Source organism: Mauremys mutica, chromosome 21 (genome assembly GCF_020497125.1).
Source record: "Mauremys mutica isolate MM-2020 ecotype Southern chromosome 21, ASM2049712v1, whole genome shotgun sequence".
Lineage (NCBI taxonomy): Eukaryota > Metazoa > Chordata > Testudines > Geoemydidae > Mauremys > Mauremys mutica.
The window spans coordinates 18,772,845-18,783,100 of record NC_059092.1 but is presented as its reverse complement, the minus strand read 5'-3'; the positions used below and the strand labels follow the sequence as shown (position 1 = coordinate 18,783,100).

Below are 10,256 nucleotides of genomic sequence, written 5' to 3'. Positions count from 1 at the left end.
TGGGGGGGAGCCTAGGCAGGCTGGGCAGCGCCAGGGATCCAAGGGAGCTGGCAGGCTGGCGTGGGGGACATTACAGCTGCTCCGGCGCCCTCACACTCACATGGACCCTTGGAAGCAGGTAAGTGCAGTCCTGGGACCTCAGCACCATCACATCTCCCAGACCATGTCTCATCTGGCCCAGGTGAGTGGGTCCCAGCAGCACCAGATCCTCGCCGCACGGACACCCACTGGAGTGTTTTCTCTGACCGGGGGGGGGGGGGGGCGGGGGCTCTGACTGCACAATGCCAACAGGAAGTTAGAGACACCTTCACATGCAGCCGCAGGGCAAAGGGCTGGGTGCCCATGAGTGACCCTCATTCCCACAATCCCCCCCAAACCAGCTCCCTGTCACCAGGGTGAAAACACAGAGACTGCCCAGCTGCTCTGGGTTTCAGAGCGGGGACTCAGGGAGGCCGGGTGGAGCTGGATCTTAGCAGCCTCTGGAGGCACACTCCTGGGGAGTTCCCGCTAAGGGCAGGTGAGGACACGTACCCCAGCGAGAATAGACCCACCAAGTGCAGCACTTTCTCGGGCTCAGGCCAAGAGCTGCTGACAGCCAGAGGCTCTGGCCCAGCCACGTCCCGGCTCCCTGCAGGGCTCAGGCACCGGGGGTCCCGCTGAGCCTGCAGAAAGAGCCTGTGGTCAGCTCGGAGCGGGGTGGCGGGGGATGTGAAAGCGCCAGTGTGCAGAAGGGCCAGAGCCAACGACAAAAACGGGATGTGACCAGTTCCTCTTCTTGCCCAGCCTTTCTCTGCTCATGCAAACTTCTGCTTTCCCTCCACAGGGTCACTGCCAAGCTGGACTGAGACGCGCCCGGCCTCGTCCCCGCTCGCTGCTGCAGGACGCTGCAAGGTAAGAGAGATCCCGCACGGTGTCACGGGCGCCCGATTCCTCAATGGCCACGAACGAGCCGGGCGCCTGGACAGAGCCGTGTCCCTAAGGGTCTGCCGGGGCGCCAGAATCCTCTCTGCACCCGGCTCCCTATGGGCTCTAGAGCAGACTCCGCTCTGAGCTGTGGCCCTGCCCCGAGCTCCCTGCCCCAGGCGTGCGTTCCCAGCCAAGCTAACCTTGCCCAGAAGCAGCTCCTGATGTTGCAGTGTTTTGTGTCTGGCTTATCTGGTGCTGGGCTCTTGGGCTGTAGGACCAGGAGATTCCGAGATTCCAAGGCCAGCTAGGACCATTGTGATCATCTAGTCTGACCTGAATAACACAGGCCGGAGACCTGCCCTGAAATAACTCCTGTCCAGTGTGCCCAGTGGGCAAGTCACGGTCACAAATGGCTCGGACAGGACAGGGAGGGAGAACTGGAGAGACTGGCACCCTGATGCTGGCAGCTCAGCTCAGCGCCTGATGAGACGGCCCATGAGCATGTGGAACAGGCTCCAGGGGAGAAGCCCCGCGGCAGGACAGAGCCCTGGAGACCAGATGGTTTTCAGAGCAGGATCTGGCCCCGAATGTTTTGGTTCTGTGGCTGGTTGGGGATTTCAGTTCTTCCTTGCAGCCAGTGGAACCAGCGGGGTCTCAGAGCAGTAGGAGCCGGGGCAGGATTTGACCTGAGCTGGGTGAGGTGTGCACATGAGAGCAGCGCATGCCACTCTCCCTGTCCCTTCCACAGACGCTCTGCAAACACCAAAGGCTTTGCTGCTCCTCTCTTCTCCCCTGTGCAGCCCTGCAGCTGGGCGCGGGGTTGGAGCCTGCGCTGCCCCGGCAGCTTGGGGACTGGGCAGCTGGTGCCTGAGCCTTGAGGCTGTTCTCATCTGGGGAGGTGAGGAGATGTGCCGCCCGGGGGGCAGTCTCTCCCCACTCATCCAGGGGCAGCTCCATCAGAGAGCATGAGGTGTCAGGGGGAGGACTGGGGCCTGCAGCTTTTCCTTGGAGCAGGTCCTGTTGTGGACTTTGCCCCTCCGCTCTCCCCAGTACTGGCAGAATGTCCCCATGGCGCGGTGCCCCAGGGCCGTGCTGTTCCTGGCAGCCTGCTCCCCAGCCCTCTGCCCAGCCCATCACCCCTGTGCTGCCCTGTGAGCTGTGCTGCGTCTCTCTGCTCTCTCCAGCGCTGGTGCCGACATGATGCTGTGGGCCGTGCTGCTCTGCCTGGCTGCGGTTGCCCTGGCCAGCACCGATAGGTGCCCGGGCTACGCCGCCATCCCGGGCATTCCGGGCGTACCAGGACAGCCGGGCTCCAACGGCAAAGATGGAGTGGATGGTCCGAAGGGAGAGAAAGGTAAGAAGGAGGCGGGAGCTGGGAACAGGCCGAGCTCTGGGCGAGAGCGGTGCTATTGGGATGACTGCAACCCCCTAAAGGCCCTTTCGGGGTAAAGCACAATTCCTGGGGTTAGCTGTTAGTGCCTGTCCAGCCAGCCTGGCCCTTGCCGCTCTCAGCCAGGAGGATGCATTGCTGGAATGCAATCCTTTCCAATGCAGGAACCAGCCAGCTACAGATGCAAGGAGTACGACCCTCCTTGCCCCCGGGCTAAGAGAGGAGCACCAGGGGAGAGGTGGGGCTCTGGCCTGGTTGGAGAGAAAGGGAAGAGGGGAGGTGTCTGGGAGACGGGATCCCTGGTGCAGGGAAGCAGGAATGGGGCTGGACAAGGGAGGAGCTTCGAGCACAGACAGAAGGGTGCCTGCCACGCAGGAACGGCCTCAGGCAGGAAGGTGAGGGCGTTGCTATCAGTGCTACATGGGTGGCAGCCATGGGCAGTGGGTAGAATAGGCCGGGGAGGCTAAGCCTCCCCAAACAGGATGTGGCGCACCTCCCTCTGGAGGCGCACCGCTGGCCTGCCGCCTTCGGAGCACTGGTCCTGAGGCCCTGCTCCCGCGGCCCGCTCTTCCCCCATAGCCCTGCCCACACTTCTCCTCTTCCCATCCTAGCTCCGCCTCTCCCCCGAAACCAGCGGGGGCTCAGGCCGGCAGGCCAGCGGCTTGGGCGGGCGAGATGGTGGCCAATGGCTTGGGCGGCTCAGGCTGGCTGGCAGCCCGTGGCTCAGGCCAGGACTTGGGACGGCTGAGGCAGGCCGGGACTCGGGGCAGCTGGGGTGGGCAGGCTGGGGCTCCTCTGGCTGCGATGGGGGGTTTGGGGCTCCTCTGGCTCCAGCGGGTGGAAGGGGCAGGGACTCAGGCAGAAGGAGTGGGGCAGGGGGCTAGCCTCCCCGAACAGGCGGCTCATGCATCGCCCATGGTGGTCGCAATGGTGGCAAGTTTTCATGAGAAAATGCTGGTGCAAACGCAGCCTTGTGCAGGCTGAGCCTAGCCAGCTTCTCAGCCCTGGCGCTGCTGCCCCTGCTGCCAGCCCATTCAAAGGAGGGCGTTCACTAGTTCCCCGAGTGCAGCGTGGCATCTGCACTCGCCTCGCGCCCGGAGCACATCCCCTCTGGGCTGGTTCTGCAGCCTGCAGTCTGCCTGTGCTAGACAACCCAGGGACCCGCCCCGGGGACAGCCCTCGCCAGCACACGTCCTGCAAGGGGCGCCCTGTGGGCTGCAACTCGCAGTGCCTGTGAACATGGAGCCCACATGGGCACAGCCTGATGGGCCGACACACAGGCCCTTCGTGGGGAAGCAAATTCCCAGATGGGATTTGGGAATCCATCTCGCAGACCTCCACCTCCCTGTGTGAGGAGCAGGGGTCTCAGCTGGCACCAGTGTCCCTGTGCTGTGGGTGGAGGACATTCTGGCACAGAAAGACTGGAAGAGGGTTTCATCATCCACTGGCCCTGAGCTGGTCACGTGGCTTTGGTGGAACATCCTACGCTGAGCTCTGGGCTCAGCAGCGAAGCGATGAGCCTGCCAGTGATAAGATGAGGAACGACAACAGAGCCCTGTGAGCCTTCCCCTCATGAGTCTTCTTTTCTTGTTCTCTAGGTCCCACAGGGCGGGTGGACGATGAAATGGAGCTAGGGGAGAAAGGAGAGCCGGGGATCCCCGGACACCCCGGGAAAGTCGGCCCCAAAGGCCCCGTCGGCTCCAAGGGCTCTCCAGGTCCCACGGGTTCTCCTGGGCCAATGGGTGAATCTGGGGACTTCAAGACCACCCTCAGATCTGCATTCTCAGCTGCCAGGACCGTTAGCATGCTGCCGCGCCGGGAGCAGCCCATCCGCTTCGACCGCGTCATCACCAACGAGAACGGGCACTACGAGAACAGGTACGGCCGGTTCACCTGCAAGATCCCAGGCCTCTACTACTTCACCTACCACGTCACCTCCAGGGGCAACTTGTGCATCAACATCAAGAAGGGCCAGGGCACGAAGGGGGAGAAGGTGGTGACCTTCTGCGACTACGTGCACAACGTCTACCAGGTCACCACCGGGGGGGTGGTGCTGCGGCTGCGGGGAGAGGAGTCCGTGTGGCTGGAGCCCACCGAGAAGAATTCCCTGGTGGGGATCGAAGGGGCTGACAGCATCTTCTCGGGGTTCCTGCTCTTCCCCGACGCCTAGCAGCCTGTGGACTCCGCCCCAGCACCCACTCTCCCATGTGCTCCCCGCATGTCACCCCCAAGTGCAACACGCTGGCACGAGCTTCCACCCTGCAGCCCATTGATACATGAAGTGCTTTCCCCAGCAGCAGGGCCCTGGCACTGCCCCCACACAGAGCTGCCTCGGTGCTGCCTGTCCCACCCCTGGTGCAGCGCCAGCTTCAGCCTCACCCAGCACACAGCCCCCTGGCAGAGAACCCACAACAAGGGAGGCCCAGCCCCGGGAGACCCGTTCTGTGTCCCTGAATCCCTGGAAAGCACCCGTGGATCCCGAGGCTGCACTTCCTCAGTGCCTGGCACACGGTGCCGGCTCCCACACGCACCGCCAAGAGCCCCTTGCCCCCGGGGCTGGCACGTCACTGCCACTGAAGGACCCCCGAGCTCAGCAGCACCTGAGCCCAGGGGCCAGAACCCCAGGAGGGCGAAATGGGCAACACGTCTCCTCTGAGTTTGGGGCCAAGGAACCGTGCGGAGCAGGGATGCCCCTGGGCTCCAGCCCCACCCAGTGTGTCAGAGCAGACAGAGCTTTACTCCACATGGGCCTTCAGATGAATAAATGTCCCCTTGGTGGACAGATGTTGGGGGCCCGGGGCACCACATCCTTGCCTTGGGCCTGGGGTGCCTCTGGGCCAGCAGGCGAGAGGGCAGCCGCCTTCCTGCTCAGGGTGTCACACCTCTCTCCCAGGGGACCAGCCCCTTCCTCTCCCAGCCCGTAGCTTTCACATGGTTTCTGCGTGCCGGGGGAGGGGGACACAAGCCCTTTAAAATGAGCAAAGCACCAGCCCCCACAGCACGGCTCAGCGTGATGGTTGGCCCGGGGAATCCCAGCCAAGTGCGAGTCCCTGTCACAGCAGTGGGGATTCCCCAGCATTAATTCTATAGCCAAGGATTCCCATGCCGGAGAATCGTGGGAGCTGAGCCCAGCCCAGCCCCAAGAGACACCATTGGGGTGCAGTGGAAGTGCCCGCCATCCTCTCCCGGGGGATGCCCGGCTGCGAGCTGCTCTGGCCTGCTCACTGCAGCATCCGTGCTGTGGGGCCGATGGGCTCAGACCGAAGGCCCCGGCCCCAGCCCCAGCCCCAGATCCAGGGAGATGATCAGGAGCAATCTGAGATCTGCACTCTCCTTTCCAAGCCCCCTGGAGCTGCTGGACTAGCCAGAGCCTGACACCCTGCGGCTGCCATGTTGCAGCCTGTGGCAGGGAGGAGACCTCCAGTGAGGACACCTGCATCCTAGCCAGCCCCATTCCAGACACCTGCCTTCTCGGCTCCAGCGGCTGCTTGCTGTCCCTTGGGGCTAGTGCTCGCCAGGCCTGAGCGTGCTCACGCACTCTCAGGCCCTCAGCCGGGCCCCGCCGAGCAGACAGCCAATAAACTTGATGTCTGCTATTGATTTTGCTGTTCTGTTTTAATTAACAAATAGCCTGCCAGTGCTGCTGGGGTGGTCCGGGGCAGCCCAGCGAGGGGGGGAAGTCCTGGCCAGCCACCAGCACGGGGCTCAGCAAACACAGCAGGGGCTGCTCCCAGCTAGACAGCAAGAGCTAAGGCTGCAGCGCTCTTAGTGCTGGGAACGTTCTGGGAGCTGCATGGCTCTGGGGGTGGTAGGGTGCTGGGTGAAGCATGGCTGTGGGGGATGGTAGGGAGCTGGGTGCTGGTGCAGCACAGCTGTGGGGGATGGTAGGGAGCTGGGTGCTGGGTGAAGCATGGCTGTGGGCGTGGTAGGGTGCTGGGTGCTGCCCATTCCTGGCTCTGTGTGGAGCTGATGGTGTGATGGAGTAGGGACTGTCGGTGTGGGGGAGGGAAGAACCGGGGAGGACTTTAGATGAGGGACAGGTACTCAGCCTGTAACCTGAGCCAGGGAGGGGGGAGGTGTGTCAGCACCTTTGCCCGGGAACCTGGACAAAGGAAGGGGCCGGCTGGAGGGGTGAGTTAGTTCAGTTTCAGTTTTGGGATGAGTGGTTGGAATTCAGGGAATCCTAAGCTGGGGACTAAGCTTCCTGAACCCCAGAAGGACTCGATTGAGGGGTCCTGGCTGTGCCCACAAGCTCTGCTGTAGCCTGAGTTCCTGTTGTCCAATAAACCTTCTGTTTTACTGGCTGGCTGAGAGTCACTGTGAGTCCCAGGAAGAGGGGTGCAGAGCCGGACTCCCCCACACTCTGTGACAGATGGATACTCTCATCACGTGTCATTCTGTGGGCAATGGCCTTGACTGTGGCCTGAGCTCTGGGGGCTCTGGAGCTGTGGAGGGGCTGGGGTGCATCTGGCACGTCTGGTACAGGCGCCAGGGTGTGGACTCCAGACACCGCCATGCCCAGCAGGAGCAGGTGGTGCAGGGGTTAAAGGCCCTGGCGCTGCTCAGACGCTTCGGGAGACTCCTTCCCTTCCTCCCCTTGTTCATTCTGCCCTGGTGTTATGGAAACATCCCCAGACATGGCTCCCCCTCCTTTGCGAGATCACCTGTGGCTAAGGTCAGCCCTGCCTGGCCCCATGGGCCTGATTTACACCCGGGCAAAAGGAGTGCAGAGGGAGCATGCAGATTCATCCCATCAGCCGGGCAGTATTGCACAGCCGCTTCCACCAGTGTCAACGATCACACGGGGATCAGGGCAATAGGATTCAGGCCGAGCATGGCGCGTCAGGAAACCGGGTCTGTTCCTGCCTCCGCCACTGACTGTGTGGGTGACCGTGGAAAAGTCCCTGCCCCACTCAGTGTCTGTGAAATGGAGCTAAGAAGGGTTGGGAAGCCATGCTGAGGAATGCTCACAAGTGCCTGGATCTCTGAGGAGTGGCAAAAGCCAGCTCTTGGTACCCACACAATACACCCCTGAGCACAGCTCCAATCACATGGCTCCCCGCGGGCCCACAGGGGTGTGACAGCATCTCTCAGTGTGAAACTCCATCCAGCAACCAAACACAGCCTGCCAGAGTCCTCAGGGATCCCGTCCACCCTCCCTTCATGGGGCACCCAGGGGAGTCTCTGAGCACTGGTGAAACAGCATCTACTCCCAGAGACCACTCAGACCCAAAGGTGGGGTTCAGAGCTGGCCACTTACATCCAATACATCCTCGTCCAGGCCAAAGCAACAAGCCACGGGCCCTAGGAAACCTGACAGCCCAGGGACACATATACCCCAGTACAGCTGACAGCCCTGGGGACACATATACCCTAGTACGGCTGACAGCCCGGGGACACATATACCCCAGTACAGCTGACAGCCCGGGGACACATATACCCCAGTACAGCTGACAGCCCTGGGAACACATATACCTCAGTACAGCTGACAGCCCGGGGGACACATATACCCCCAGTACAGCTGACAGCCCTGGGGACACGTATACCCCAGTACAGCTGACAGCCCAGGGACACGTATACTCCAGTACTGCTGACAGCCTGGGGATACATATACCCCAGTACAGCTGACAGCCTGGGGGACACATATGCCCCAGTACAGCTGACAGCCCAGGGACACATATACCCCAGTACAGCTGACAGCCCAGGGACACATATACCCCAGTACAGCTGACAGCCCTGGGATACTTTTACCCCAGTACAGCTGACAGCCCGGGGACACATATACCCCCAGTACTGTTGACACACCAGAGGACACATATTCCCTCACTTCAGTCAACAGCCCCAGGGAAACACATACCCCTACTACAGCTGAGAGTCCTGGGAACATATGTATCCCAACTACAGCCGAAAGGCCAGGTGACACATGCACCTCAACTACAGCCAGCAGCCCCCGAGGACACATATACCACTAGTACAATGATAGCCAGAAGAACACATATATCCCTAGTACAATCCACAGAAACTAGGACGCATAGACCCATAGTACACCAGACAGCCCTGGGGAAACATATACCCCCGAACAGATCTGATAGCAACAGGAACACATATCTCTAATACAGCCCACAGCCCTGTGTACAGATATACCTTCCAGTACAGCTGATAGCACAGGGACACATATACCCTGGTACAGCTAACAGCCCTGGAGACAGATACTCCTGTACTACAGTAAACAACCCTGGACGACACATATATTCCTAGTACATCAGATTGTGCGGGGGACGTACAAACCTCGTAGTCTAGCCCTGGGACAGATATGCTCCCTAGTACAGCCGACAGCCCCAGGGATACCAATATACCTAGCACAGCTGAAAGCCCTGGGGACACAGATTTCCCTTAGTACAGCTCACAGTCAGAGGACACATATATACAGGGCTGGCTCCAGACCCCAGCGCGCCAAGCGCGCACTTGGCGCGGCATTTTGCCGGCAGGGCAGCAGCCTGCTCCGGCGGACCTTCCGCAGTCATGTCTGCGGGAGGTCCACCGGAGCCGCGGCTTCGGGGGACCTCCTGCAGGCATGACTGCGGAGGGTTCGCTGGTCCTGCGGCTCGGGTGGACCTCCCGCAGACGTGCCTGCGGAAGCTCCACCGGAGCCGCGGGACCAGCGGAACCTCCGCAGGCACGTCTGCCAGAGGTCCCCTGGAGCCGCGGGACCGGCACCGCCAGAGCGCGCCCTGCGGCGCGCTGCCCTGCTTGGGGCGGCGGGATTCCTACAGCCGCCCCTGCATATATACTTAGGGCTTGGCTACACTAGAGAGTTACAGTGCTGGTGGTGGCTTTACAGCGCTGTAACTTACTCCCCGTCCACACTGGCAAGGCACATACAGCGCTGTATCTCCCTGGCTACAGCGCCGCATGTACTCCACCTCGATGAGAGGTATAAAGAGAACAGCGCAGCTGTTGCAGCGCTGGGGTGCCAGTGTAAACAGTGATTAATCTTACTACGCTGTAACTGACCTCCAGAACCTTCCCATAATGCTTTTAAGTAAAGATAACACTGTTTTGTTGTGATGCCTCTCTTTGTTTTGTTGTGAACTCGGGGCTCCCGGAGCTGCTTATCTAAAAAACAAACACAGCTCCTGTTTGCAATGAATGAGCAGAGGCAGGGGGATCCCTTTGGAATGTCCACAGCTAGTGTTTGCTTGAGGAGAGAAGCAGCGCGGCGGGCGGGAGGTGTGGGGGTCCGTTTCGGAGCAGCTGCTTATCTGGTCTGTGAGGAAAAAAACAGAGGAGGCTATTTGCATTTAGTGAATGAGAGAGGGGTGGGGGAAGGGGTCAGAACTTGCAAGGCAGGGAGCTGACACACAGTGTCAGCTCCAAAAATCCACTCTCTCTGTCTCCCCCATGCTCCCTGTCACACTCCACCCCACCCCCCTCTTTTGAAAAGCACATTGCAGCTACTTGAACGCTGGGATAGCTACCCATAATGCACCACTCCCAACACCGCTGCAAATGCTGCAAATATGGCCACACTGCAGCACTGGTAGCTGTCAGTGTGGCCACACTGCAGCACTTTCCCTACACAGCTGTACGAAGACAGCTTTAACTCCCACCGCTGTACAGCGGGAAGTGTAGCCAAACCCTTAGTAAAGCTGACAGTCCCAGGGGCATATATACTATTAGTACAGTCCACAACCCTGGCAACACATATACCCAATAGTGCAGCCAACAACCCAGGGCACACAGATACCCCTAGTACAGCCGACACCTCCCAAAGACACAAATACCCCAAGTACAGCCAATAAACAGAGGACACATATACCATTAGTACAGTCCATAGCTGCTGGAATGCATATACACCTAGTACAGCCCACAGCTTTGAGGATTTGTGACATATATACCCCTATTATAGCCACCAGACCCGGGCACACATATACTCATAGTACAGCCAAAAGCTCAAGAA

The 10,256-nt window shown here is 60.4% G+C and overlaps 1 protein-coding gene across 1 annotated transcript; it reads left to right on the top strand.

The window, feature by feature from the left end:
* Window positions 1–771: 771 nt before the first annotated feature.
* Window positions 772–5,896, top strand: C1QB (complement C1q B chain). Its single transcript, XM_044996524.1, has 3 exons — window positions 772–891; window positions 2,091–2,260; window positions 3,895–5,896. The coding sequence occupies exons 1-3, from the start codon at window positions 797–799 to the stop codon at window positions 4,464–4,466; spliced, it is 837 nt and encodes a 278-aa protein (XP_044852459.1). The 5' UTR covers window positions 772–796; the 3' UTR covers window positions 4,467–5,896.
* Window positions 5,897–10,256: the final 4,360 nt, after the last annotated feature.

What these genes read in the sequence shown, in the direction of transcription:
- C1QB (XM_044996524.1), top strand. Translation starts at nt 797, where the DNA reads ATGCAAACTTCTGCTTTCCCTCCACAGGGTCACTGCCAAGCTGGACTG. An exon ending in CTGCTGCAGGACGCTGCAAG is followed by an intron (nt 892 to 2,090) that starts GTAAGAGAGATC and finishes TGCTCTCTCCAG; the next exon opens with CGCTGGTGCCGACATGATGC. An exon ending in TGGTCCGAAGGGAGAGAAAG is followed by an intron (nt 2,261 to 3,894) that starts GTAAGAAGGAGG and finishes CTTGTTCTCTAG; the next exon opens with GTCCCACAGGGCGGGTGGAC.